Below are 13,828 nucleotides of genomic sequence, written 5' to 3' on the forward strand. Positions count from 1 at the left end.
CGCCAACACGTACATGTGGGAAGTGGAAAAAGGTCTGTTCTATGAGAATCCAATAATCACCAAGGATATTCTCTTATACTACCGATACATAGATGACCTATTGATGTTTTGGACAGGTGACGAGCAAACACTCCTGGAAATAATCAGGATGCAGAACAGCTCCACCAGTCCCATTAAGCTGACCCTGAAGAGTAGCCAAACGCAGATTGAGTTTCTGGATGTCTCCATTAGTATTCAAAATGGAGACATCATTACTAATTTATACACTAAACCCACTGATAGAAATACCATTTTGAGTTATAGTAGTTTCCATCCTACTCCCACCATCCAAGGGTTACCCTTGATAAAGTCAAATATTACCTTTGAACATAAGCTATATACTTATTATGGACTAAGTACGCAATTGGCGCACGGAGTACCGTAAGGGTACGCACTTAGCGTAGCAGACGCTAGGCCGTGAGCGCGACGCACGAGCGACACGTACGCTCACTGGCTTACGCTTAGTATCGAGCACGCTATGGGCGGCCCGAGTACCGTAATGCTACGCTATTGGCGTAGCGGACGCTGTGCCGTGAGAGTGGGACACGAGCGGCGCAGACGCTCACTGAATGATACACAGTAAACCTTATTAACAACACACTGTAAGGGTATGCTTATACTGTAAACCTTAGTACTGTAATACTACAATGATGTAACGCTTATTGACCTTGATAATATGAAAACTGTTTGAGCGATTGAGACGCTCAGAAACCCTTTGTAGTAAATGGTGAAATACACAAGACCTGGTATGGATTTAAACGACCACTCAGGCTCTAACACCTTCGAGGAAGATTCTTTTAGTATAAAAAGGGGTAAACAATACAGCTTATACACTACAGAACTAACATCAAAATCTAAACAGAATAACAAGGAATAATATGAACAATAGCAAACGATCGCAAACACGAGCAAACAGAAAGAGAATAAATGGCAAACACAAAAGGATAACAAAATGGCTACAGAGAACTTACACACGTGGGAATGATTCGCAAGCGCGTCCTGGAACCAGCTCTCAGCCTTCAATGTGAAAACCTTGCAGAGAGTGAGTGACTGGTCCAGCAATGGTGGTCTTTATATACACAGCATACAGTAACAATACAATGGTCCCTACAATCTCATTGTTCATTGGACACAGGAATGTGTTCTCTGCATTATAACAAAAGGTCATAGGTGGGTTTAAACAGGTGGGCTGTGTCTTTCTCCAACTGCTCAGGTGGGAGGTATCCTCAGGATTCCCGGCGCATGGATAATGAACAGCAAATACAGTAAATGTCTATAAACTACTTTTGTACATATCTATACGCAGAAGCAAACAATCTCTTCCTAACCAACACCGAAATGTTACTATTAAAATACTCTACAGCTGGATACTAAACACCACCGTTCAACCTTTATCTGACCCTTCCTATCATGCAAAGAGGAATCCCTCTGTCCACGAACCGTTTACACTAAACATACTCGCTGACATTGTTAAGGGGAATAATATCTATAAAACACACTATGTGGGTTAAATATGTTGCGATCGAGTCGCTCGCTAGACGCTTACAAACTCCGCCGTAAATACACATCTCCATGCGCAGGAGACGTCGGAGCGTCCCTTACGCAACCTGAGGGGATGCGTACGCACGGGGGAGTGGGTGCACGAGCAGCGGGCATGTACATTCGGGTTAGTACAAGGCATTGTGAATCATGATATTTTTCGACTTTGACACCCTATTCTCAGTTCTTAAGGGCATGCAGAGTCACTAGCCTAGCTGAAGATCTTGAGAAACAACTAGACCTTATGGAAGAGAAATTTTCACAGAGGGGATATCCAAGGTCCCTGTTAAAAGCAGCCCACGCTAAAGCGGTGTCCCAAGAGAGGGGAAATTTGCTTGTTATGGAAGCTCCCCAGAAGGATAAGGATAGGCTCCCTTGGTTTAATACTTACGACACTAATAGTCGACACACTAGCAAGAAGGCTAAGAATCTGGCCAATGATCACGTCAGACCCTGACCTCAAATCACTAAAAAACACCAGGATCATGCCAAGTTAAAAGAGAGGCAAAAATATTTAAGACCTGGTGGTAAAAACGGATTTGAGTAAATTTAAGAAAAAGGTTCCATCGCATTTTCTACGTAGATCTAATGGCTGCTATAAGTGCATTGGATGCACGACTTGCAGCTATAGGTCCACCAGTGACGTGATTGCACACCCCCATTCAGCCAAGAAATACACCATTAACTGGCCTCTATCATGTCACTCAAAATTCATCATCTATGTAATTATATGTCCCTGTGGACTTTATTACATAGGAAAGACGGAATGCCAGTTTAAAACAAGGATGGCGCAACATAGACAGGCTATTAGAGCTGCCATTAACACGGGGGCTAGTGACCAACCCTTGGCACGTCATTTCTTGAATTTTAAACACGGTTTGGCGACTCTGAGATACCGGGTAATCGACCATGTTCCGGAATCTATCAGAGGGGGGGGAACAGGTCACTTAAATTACTACAGTTGGAGTCTCGGTGGATCTTTAGGCTGGATACAATACGGCCAAAGGGGCTCAATTAATCATTGGGCCTGAGCAATTTTTTATGACAATAGGGATCCCCTGAGACTTAATAAAAGACTAAGCTGGGAGTAGGCAATAGATGGATTTGTGTACACTGATATACGTTTACAGGTTATGTCGTCAGGTTATTGTCTTCTGTGTAGAGTTTATATGTGCTTTTTATGTAGTCATTGTTTTAAGATGTTTTATGTCACATGGTGTATAGTGAGAGATCTTGTAGTCTGCGGATTAGATTATGTGTATCCATGGATGATTTTAAAATTAGGTAATACTAGCCATGCTGATTATTGTATGTATGTAGAGTTCATATGTAGAGTTGGACTGTTTACATTCATTTAACTGGCTTTACAAGCATGAAAAATTAATAAGTCTATTAGCAGCGGGTAGGCAGCCTAAATCAGTGATATACTGAAAAAGTATAATTCTGCTTAAGAACTCATACCTCTCACAGAGTAACGATACGCCTACTCTTCCGTATTGTACCCGCACTGTAAAAATCACTTTATGAACATCAGTATAAATGGCTGATCTACCACAGTCTGCTCTACAAGGTGGAGGCGATTCATTCGTCTGACGTCATTAAGAAATTATAAATGCATTTACTAAGAAATGAGCAGACCAGACCCCCCGCATCAGTGGTCCTCTATAATCATTGATTTGTAAAGCCAAAACGGTCTAACATTAATGAGATAATCAGCCTGTAAATTTTAAAACTGGGCATACATTCAGGTTATCAATTAAAATATAAAATATCTACATATAAATAATATAAAGAGAATATCCATTTTAAAAGCCAATTAAAGCATTTATAGATCAAATAGAGTTATTTTCTCATCATTGCGCGTGGCACAAGTTGAGATTAATTTGACGGAAGCAATTCAGAGATTGCTATATCTACATAATTATGTGGTTTTACTTATAAGTATATCAGCACTTTACTGGTGACAGCTGTCAGGGCCATACCTCATCGGAGAGCCAGGACCATCAGGAATATGAATTCCCAGAGATAAAAGTTTCTGACAAGCCATACAAGCTCTATCAACTTCCCAATGCATAACAATCTGCCCATTATTAATTAAACTCAATAATTAAAATAAATTGCCACCAAAAAAAAAAAGCCAAGGTTTTGGAGCATAAATTACAAATGAATCTCATAATAATGTCAGAATAAGTGCACAGACTTACAATACAGAAAATAGAGAGACAATGTACTCTGTCCTCCGAGATATGCTGCTAGGGATTGGGAGGGGGGGGAATCCCATTTCCAAATAGTGATCATTGTCAAATGAAAATCAATCAGGCAGTGTCCATAGTTATAAAATGATAACGCAATGTAATAGACCAAGCACTGCCTTTTTAATGAGGCATCGGCCAGACAAGGAAGTAATCTTACGTTACTGCAAAAGTGTATAAAACATATTACACATAACACACAGGTAGTAACCCAGCCACAAACCTGTTGTCTTGCATCTGCCCGTCACTGCTCCTTTCATTCCCACACACCGCTGGCTGGCAGATGGACAACATCCGGAGGCTGACAGATATCAGGAGGTACGTTATTGAAATGAAGCATGCACAGAAAAAATGTGTATATTGTATATACAGAGCTATATGCATGTCTCAGTACGGGACCACTTCTACTGGTAAAGAACATGCACCTGGTTTGGTACAAGTCATCATCATTAGTGTCCACTTGGCATCTGCCATATAGAAGGTGCCAACAATTCACCACCAAACAGGTGTATATTTGCTTATGGCAGGATCTGCATATCCCACATTCGCTGGAACGTGCCCTCACTGAACTCTGCCTACGTGAGCAGCCCCACTGTGTAACACATACCATGGGTTGCCAGGTAATGTATGGCAGGGGACGCAGTTAATTTCCCGAACGACAGGATTCCAGCGGTCGAAATACTGATGCTAGAATCTAGACAGCAGGAGAAATGCCGACCGCAGCCCAGTATTCCCAATCGGGTGGTGGGCCCACGCCACCACTCAAGGGGGAATATAATAGTGTGGCGAGCAAAGCGCGCCACCGGGCCCGAAGCGTGGTGAGCGCACCCGCAGCCTCGATGTTGGGAATCCGGCAGTCAAGATTCCTGCGTCAGTCTCCTGACCATCGGCATTTCAAACTGGAACCGTATGGCAGACATTGCGGTACTCTCCTGTAATTGTCCAAGGTGCCGATTCTGAGATGGATGCTGTAACACAGCCTCTGCGACTATGTACGCAGCTGCTGTGATAACTCATGCTAAAGCAGGCTTGTCTGACCCACTGCTGCATCCAAAGACGCAGACCCAAATTCCTCTGCGCGATCATCAGACATCTGCCCGGTGAAATCGTGCCGTTGCCAGTGAAACTACATCTGAGGATACATCCACTGGCTTCAGCTTGCCCAGAAAACGGAATCAACACATCAGCATTTACAGAACGCTGCAGGTCACTGCCCCTAAACGCCAGCAACATGTCAGTCATACTTCAGCGTAAGAAATCCAGAATACTTTTCAAACAATTTGTCCAAAATTATAAATTTGGCCAAAATATAAGGCCTAATTCAGATCTGATCGCTGGGCTACGTTTTTGCTGTCCTGCGATCAGATAGTCGCCGCCTACAGGCAGAGTGTAAATTCGCTGTGTAAGCGTGCGATCGCATGTGTAGCTGAGCTGCAAAAATCTAGTGTGTGCAGTCTCTGCGCAGACCAGGACTTACTCCTACAGTGCAAATGAATCAGGCTGATCGGGGACGGAGCGGACGTCAGACACCCTCCTTGGTAACACCTGCATTTGTCTGGACACTCCCAGTAAACGTTCAGTTGCCACCCACAAACGGCCTCTACCTATCAATCACCTTTGCCAACACCCGGCGATCGGCTTTTTTTGCACCATCCAGTCGCTGACCAGCGATGCCTGTTGTTGTCCGACACGTATGCGCATTGCGGTGCATACACGCGCAGTTAGGATCTGATCGCCTGCTGTGCGAAAACGCACAGCAGCGATCAGATCTGAATTACCCCCTTAGTTACTAGTTCATGTATGTAGGCTTTCAAAAAGATGGTTGTGGATTATACATATACAGCTCTATTGCAAGACTAATAAAACAGCTCAAACAGTCATCAATTAGCAATTTCTGGGAAGGTAAATCATAAGCACAAAGCAGAGTGCTCAGTATAGTAACACAGCTTTTGGATATAAACAAAATCTGAAACAGGTTGATGGCCTCTGTAATCCGTTTTAGCAATCGTCATTAGATCGATATGTTGACACAACTAGGGTTTCCTACAGAAGTTGGTCTCTAACACAAATGCATCGCCATAGTTATTAATTCACACAGAGGCTCATTCAGGTGCAGTCGCAAAAAGGCTATTGTACACACATCGGTTGATGCTTTCTTACTCACATGCTGCGAATGAGTTGTGATGATCGCACTGAAGAATTGCAGAATTGAGTGACCGGAAGACAGCGTTTGGGGATGGGAACGGGGAGTGGTCAGGAAACGCAGGCGTGTCATGGCCAATCAGATGCCGTTTTCTGGGCGTGCATTAATTAACAGTTGAGATCTTACTTGCTACTGGAGAGTCCTCAGTGTCCCGGGAGAGAAGCTTAGCCTGCGCGTCTCCAGAGGCACTCAAGACGCTCCAACATGACCTGATTTGCGACAACTGTACCGATGTATCAGCAATTTTATACCTTCGGACGGAAATTATGCAATAGCAGTGGGTGTCCATATGTGCAGGTTAGCTTCGGCCTATATTAGCAGACAATCACAACTGTATACGGAAAAAGATTGCAATGGCAGCAACAAGAACCACACCTAAATGAGCCTCATGGCACACACATATTTTGTGCAGTAGTTCACACAGATTGCCAATCACACCAATACCTGCTCCAGTGGAGCTTACAATCTAAGAGGCAGATGTATTAAGCCTGAAGAAGGGATAAAGCAGTGATAAGGGAACGGTGATAACGCGCCAGACAAACAGCTCAAATATGTAAATTGACCGTTATGAGCTGATTGGCTGGTGCGTTATCACCTTGCACTTATCACCACTTTACCTACCACATGGATACACATACACATTACAGTTAATGGGGCAGATGTATTAACCTGGAGAAGGCATAAGGAAGTGATAAACCAGTGATATGTGCAAGGTGATAAAGGCACCAGCCAATCAGCTCCAATATGTAAATTAACAGTTAGGATCTGATTGGCTGCTGCCTTTATCACCTTGCACATATCACAGGTTTATCACTTCCTTATGCTTTCTCCAGGTTAATACATCTGCCCCAATGTTTTTTATCAGTATGTTTTGGAGTGTAGAAAGAAATGGAGCCCACGGAGGAAATATAAACTCCACAAACATACGAGCTTTGGTAGGGAACTGAACTCATGACATCAGTGCTGAGAGTCAGTAATGTTAACCACTATGCCACTGTGCTGTACAACCTTAAAATGCAACAAATGTTTAGGGGGCCGAGACAAAATAAAAACGGTTACTCCCTAACAAGAATGTTTTCACTTTTCATATAAATTATATTACATACCCATACAAATTTCAAACTTCTCCAAAATCACAACTAGTGTGTATAAGCCAAGCACATCGTACTGTACTATTGCAATTTCCCAGCTGTCGCTGATAGGTGCTATGCTTGTGCAGATCTATATATTTAATTGGCTAAGCAATTTTTTTGTGAGAGCAACTACTCTGCAATGACCACACCGATTTTGATGGTTCAGGTGTCATTCAATAGGGTGTGTGATGTAGATGTGTAATAAGGTCACAGAATTTTGATAAGCGATCAGGTCCTTCAGGAACAACACTTCAAAGCCATGATTTTCTAACACAGAAAAAGCATTGGGGCGCACCAATACCAATGCAGCCACCTGTGGAAGAAAGGGCCAATTATCCCTTCATAAAGGACAATACAGCTTAGGCTCTTCAGCAAATGTCCCAGATGTATTAATAAAATATCAAAGTGATACTCAGTCTCTTGTTGCTCTCTTTATGTGTCAGTCCGTCTCGAAATCCTAACAGTTCACAGTCTCAGAGGTGAAATATGGAAATGAGAGAACATAGAAAAAAAAAAAAAGCATATCATGGTGTAGTAGGTCTCAATATCAGTTGACTGATATACGGGTGACTGATGCAGACTCCATTTGTGAGAGGGATGCATCGGCTACATGGACACCACACTTCTGGCTGACGGGAGCCAGTCTACCACCCGCCACCTATTTAATGTGGTCCGTGCTGAGGCACGCTCTTACCTTGATAAAGACCCCTTTGTTGGTTGAAACGCGTTGGTAGAGAGTGTGGGGGCAACATTTGTTTATACATCCATTTACATCTGCAGGTGTAGTATCTGTGAGAACTGGACTTTTTGGCCAAATCATGCACTCAGAATTAAGGACATTTTTTACCTGCATATATTGGATGTTTAACAACTAAGTGTATTTTTATATGTTTTTATATGGTGTATTGTCGATTTTTTTTCATAAAATTATTTTTACTTGTCCAAACCTATTGGATTTTTGTTTTTTATCCGTTTCCACAGAGGAGGCCGTGGTAATAAACAGTTATTGGTCTACCATACAAAGATACCATTATATGAGGAGCCACACTTATAGCTGTGTGAGTATGGTACGCTGTCTCTTAAATTGGATATCATTCTGTTTTCACATGAAATAGCAAATTGCCATATGATGTGAAAGAAACCGCTATACTGTATGTTTATAACATCTCATTTACCTGTGAGTTTGGTTACGTACCCATATACTATACAGTATATTTTATCATGTTTCTTCAGTCATCCTTATAGCAATCAACTGATATTGAGACCTACTACACCATGATATGCTTTTTTATGTTCTCTCATTTCCATATATCACCTGAGACTGTGAGCTGCGAGGACTTCGAGGACTTCGAGACGGATTGACACAAAGAGAGCAACAAGAGACTGAGTATCACTTTGATATTTTATTAATACATCTGGGACATTTACTGAAGCGCCTTAGACCAGTGGAATTTTTTCTTTCTGCAGCAAAGCCCTTGCCTATTTCTTTCTGCCCTAAATTCAGTTGATATAATGAATTCTTTTTAACACCTTCAGGATACAGCAATACCCCTTTCAGACTGCCAGCCTGTAACCTGGGTTATTGCACATGAGCGCGCATAACCCGGGTTGCTGCGCGGTGTGAAAGGGCCCAGGGGAAATATCCCGGGTCAAGCGACCAGGGTTGAACACTGTTTCCGCCATGGTTGCTGTGACCCATTTCCCATTCACACTGTATGGAGTCGGACAGGCGGCGCTTGGTAGTTAATCTGATCTCTAAGCGCCACCTCCGCGCGCGTCACCAACCCAGTAATATGCTGGGCTAGGAATGCCAGTGTGAAAGGTACCGGGGGTGGGTCGCACCATGTACTGCTCCCGGGTGCGACCCGCCATTCAAAAATCTGAAAGGGTATTTACCTTTAGATGAACACATTGAGGAACACAAAATTTTGCTTGATTTCGAGCAACACGGTATACATATGATTTTGCAAGTGTAGTTTAGTATAAACAAACCATAACGTTTTATATTAATGCACAAGAATGAGAATTGTTCCTGCGGATGACAGAAGGTATTTTTTTTTTTTTTATTTCTTTACTTAAGTTTTTTTACATTTTATTTACAATTGCAAATGTTTATTTAGGTACTAAAACAAATATCTTAAAATGTGTATCTATCCCTAATATAAACTTGGTGCATAGACGTCAGGCGCTGACCTGCACATATCTTGCAATTGTGCATGTAATTGTGGTACTTTTTGGGAATTCATCTTACATCTACAGTCTTTAATGCAAACGTGTTCCAACTCAAAATCATAACTAAGTCTGCAACCAACGTCAAGAGGTTTATATAGAAACTACATACACACATATTCCCCTTATCTACAAATGCAGACGACAAGCAACACAATATGGCAAGGAATATGCCATCCATAAAATATATTGCTTTGGCCATTATGCACGTAATATATTTACCTTTGCCTTTAATCCATCTTTCCACTCCTCTGGCTAGTCAAATGTCACTTAATGTTAAATACACAAAACACTTATTATTTGTTTGCCTGTAGTGTGATACATGAATCCCCAGCCGCCATAGTAATGCTCCCTGGTGACTGACGCATGTGTTAGCGCGACTGGTGCCAGGCTTCTACTGGTCTTGTCTATTAGAAATGGGGACCAGCTCCTGCAGGTCTTGGGCACACCAATACAGAAGTCACACTTCTATAAAAATCACTTCTACGTAAATGTGTCACAAAATCACCAGGTCACCATAGGAATAGCATCTCAGAGCTCAGCACAGCATGATGCTATGCTGCTTCATACACATATACGCCAGGACCTAATAATTGTTCCCATGAGATATACAATGTAATGGGGAGGAGGAGGAGAACAGGCTGGCACCTCGCGCTGCAGGTACACAAGCTGGCAACAGAAACTGATTCATTATTTGATGTAACATACCAGTTATTTGGGTGTAGGATATAAACTTGGGGGATCTATATGGTGGTTACAGGTATGACAAGTATGCAGGTTTGTCTGATTAGGCTACCCCGGGTGAGAACATTTCTAAGCGACCTGTCCGCATGTCTGCCTCCTACAGCGGTCAGGCTATAACCATGCATGGAAACAATTTGCTCCAATATAGTCTATCACTTAAGGGGGGTACTCACAGGGCGATAATCTAAGCAATCTGACTAGATTGCTTAGATGCTCAGCAAGATCTCTCCGTGTGTACCCCTCACAGCGAGAGCGATGCGCGGCGCTATCGCTGCTGCTAGACTGGCCTGCATGCACCACCCCCGCTCCCTCCGCACACATCGCACTGTGCTGACCGGGGGGAGATATGTGTGCTGAGCAGTTCGCTCAGCACACATCTCTCCCCTGATCTGCCGGTGAGTACTGGCCTTTAATGGTGGCAAGGCACTTGTATAAGCCGGTAAGTCATTGACCACAGAGATAACAGGAAAGGTTTTTGTAGCAACCTTGAAAAACTATTCTGCAACTCCCATAGGAGTCATAAGCAACAGGTTACACATCCCAGCTTCAACCGGCCACAACACATGGAACACACACTTTTATGTGAAATTACTGCTAATTTAAGATGTACGTATCATTATCACATGCAGTTATATTCCTCTTCATACAGAAATGCTCCCGGACTGCGTCCGTCAGTAGATTTAAATATAAATTATCTACTAGAATGTAACATGCTAAAATAAAAACACAAGAGTATTATTCGCATGGGATGCGCCATTGTCACAGAACCCCCAAATGTCTATAATGGTGCAGGGCTGCTCTCCTGTACACCATTATAACTTTACTTTGTCACACAGGTTGTGGTGTGGTCCCTTCCCCTCACCTGTGACAGTCTCATTCATGTATATACTACATTCACAGCAAAAGGCATGAAAATCACTACTTCCTTTCTGAAGCAGGCACATAGCATTAGTGTGGGACAGACACTACTAATACCAGCATACCCTATCAGCTATCAGGGCATGCTGGGGCTAGTAGTTTCACAATACCTGGAGAGTCAAATGTGTTATCGTATGCTCTTTTATACCTATGTCCTACTTTTTTTATCATCATTTGGGGTGTTGTACAAATTGAATTTCATTGTCAACTTTTGTTTGATAATGACAATAAATGTATCATATCGATTGTGAAGGACAGCGTTTTGGACCCTTAAAGACTGGAAGTTGATTGGTAGAACAGTAATTAGATAAAACACACAATAACATCTCTCGGTAGGTCAATCTCTATCTGGGTACACACTAATAGAGATATTGTATAGTCTTCTACTGTACAAGCGATATATCTGTGGTGTATCGGCGGGTGTGTACACCGGATAGGTCTGTGAACAATGTCATTCATAGACATATGGGGCCAGCCCTGCAGCACAGCTGATGCCAATATATCATGCTGGTATATTGGAATGTCCGGCTGTGTGTATATGCAACAAGCCCACCACCCATATACTGGCTGCAGGGACTGACGTCACAGATGGGCGGGAAAATTCAAGAACCCGTCCAGTTGTGACGTCAGGACAGACCTATCAACCAGCCAATTGGTAAGTAAGTGTGTACGCTTAGCAAATCCCCCGCTATGACGGTATAATGTGTACCGAGCCTTGGTTTTGGGAGGGGTACATTTTATAAAGGATATACATATTAAAATTGTTTGCAGTTATACTAAAGACCAGTGTGCGTGAAAATACTCTTATACATAGGTACAACATCACGCTAGCCAGAAAAAAGCAGGTGAGCGGGTGTCTACTCAGATCTAGAGTAGGTACTGCGAGTACCTCAATACAATCGTGTCGCAAGTATCATTTTATAAACAGCCAACTGAGGTTTTCGCAAAACAATATACCCCCTCCTATTAGCAGCCAGTACTTCTGTACTCAATAAGCAGCGTGGTTCAAGTAGTTCCCCACAAAGTAGTGTTCAGCCCTAACTGCCTGTAGGCTGTAGTGCAAAGTCAACAAATACAATACCCAGCTGTGGCAGGCACTATCACATGCAATGCCAAGAGGGGGAAAATACAATACCCAGCTGTGGCAGGCACTATCACATGCAATGCCAAGAGGGGGAAAATACAATACCCAGCTGTGGCAGGCACTATCACATGCAATGCCAAGAGGGGGAAACAGCAACCACGGCGTACTCTCATGTGGTTACCTGCACAGAACAGCACTGACTGTAGTACAAACTGTGTGCACTCTATGGGCACTGGATTGTGGCAGTGCCATCAATAACCTTCCCACAGGGTCCCATAGGAGACATATACCTGGTGTATTTTGCAGGGGACAGTCCCGACCTGTGCAAAGTGACAGCTCCACACCATCACCTGACAGGACTAATGGCAAGTGATAGATAGATAGATAGATAGATAGATAGATAGATAGATAGATAGATAGATAGATAGATAGATAGATAGATAGATAGGATAGATACTTACAATCCATTCTCTAACTTGGCTGTGAAAGTTCTGCTCCCTGATGGTCACCTCGTCTTGTTCCATCCTTCATATTGCTAGAGCCCAGTGCTGAGGACTTGTGCAGCTGACCCAGAGCAGCATCCCCTCCCCAGTGAGGGCAGAACAATAACAAAGGAGCGGCCTCCCCTGTGCTCAGGCTGCAGCAGTAATATGACCAGCACAGGCAACACAACTCCTCGGCTGCTACTACCTTCCTCCTCCCCCAGAGCAACTCTCTGCCCAAAACACTGAAGAACACGCTGGCCAGATGTAACGCAGCTGCTTATTGGCGGTGAGGACGAGCAGCCCTTATTCTTTTCTGTGTCTGCATTTGTGATTGGGCGAGCTGCGTGTTTGGATCCCGCCTCCTCCCTTCTTGTCAGTTAGCGTGTGTGTGATGCAGTGAGGAGGGGGGCAGGCAGGTGCTACAGGGGGCGGGGCTAAGCTCTGCTGTTGTCCTCACATTATATTAATTAAGAATATAATTATTGATGGAGTTGATTTGTTACATAATTAGAAACATAAATTGTGCCACTGTTTTCCCTATAAACGTTTAAGTAGCTTCACCTTCACTACACTAAAAGAAAAGTAAAAAAAAAAACATAATCCATACAGTGAGAAACAACTAATTATGTGATGTGTGTGTATTTTGTAATGTTGTTGGGCAAGTACTGGATAGCATCAATTGATTATTACTTTTTACATTATTCTTATCAAAGTTTTAACATAATAAAAATTAAATGTTTTAACAAATCAATATAATTAATGCATTATAATTCTGCACAGTTAAGGAACTGTCATGGCAACCACAGTCACACAGCTTTGAAATGAGGCTGTGACTATTGATAATGGCAGTTAATTAGATGTATTAAACACCTTCAGTTTATAAAATAAAAAAGAAATAGGGAAATAAAAAGTTATCAGCTCCACCTATTAATGTAGGAAACTTCTATTGGGCATATTCAGTAAGGAACGATCTCCCAAAACTTTTGCACCACAGGTTTGTTCCCGAAGGTCTGATATTCGTAGTATTCAATTACATTCTAGTTTTTCTGTTTTTCCACAGGGTGCTCAATTTTTATTTTTATTTTTTTGAGAACCTCCAAAACAAGGCCAGTGTTTCCTAAAATCCTGTTCCTCCGCTTTATGAAGTCTTCTCTTCTCAGCGTCGCAGGCAGCAGGGCATACAGTGACTGGGCACAGGTACT

General features: G+C 42.7%; 1 protein-coding gene across 4 annotated transcripts in view; it reads right to left on the reverse strand.

Annotated features, from left to right (window-relative positions):
• LMBR1 (limb development membrane protein 1) overlaps positions 1-12,978 on the reverse strand; it is a 592,458-nt gene extending 579,480 nt beyond the window's left edge. For 2 of the 4 annotated variants that reach the window (XM_063921898.1, XM_063921896.1), the window contains exon 1: positions 12,603-12,978. In XM_063921898.1, the coding sequence (XP_063777968.1) occupies positions 12,603-12,665 (63 nt within the window). In that variant the 5' untranslated portion in view covers positions 12,666-12,978. The remainder of the gene's footprint in view (positions 1-12,602) is intronic. The other 2 variants (XM_063921899.1, XM_063921897.1) reach the window with 1 other exon arrangement.
• Between the last annotated feature and the right edge of the window lie 850 nt (positions 12,979-13,828).

Source organism: Pseudophryne corroboree, chromosome 5 (genome assembly GCF_028390025.1).
Source record: "Pseudophryne corroboree isolate aPseCor3 chromosome 5, aPseCor3.hap2, whole genome shotgun sequence".
Classification (NCBI taxonomy): domain Eukaryota; kingdom Metazoa; phylum Chordata; class Amphibia; order Anura; family Myobatrachidae; genus Pseudophryne; species Pseudophryne corroboree.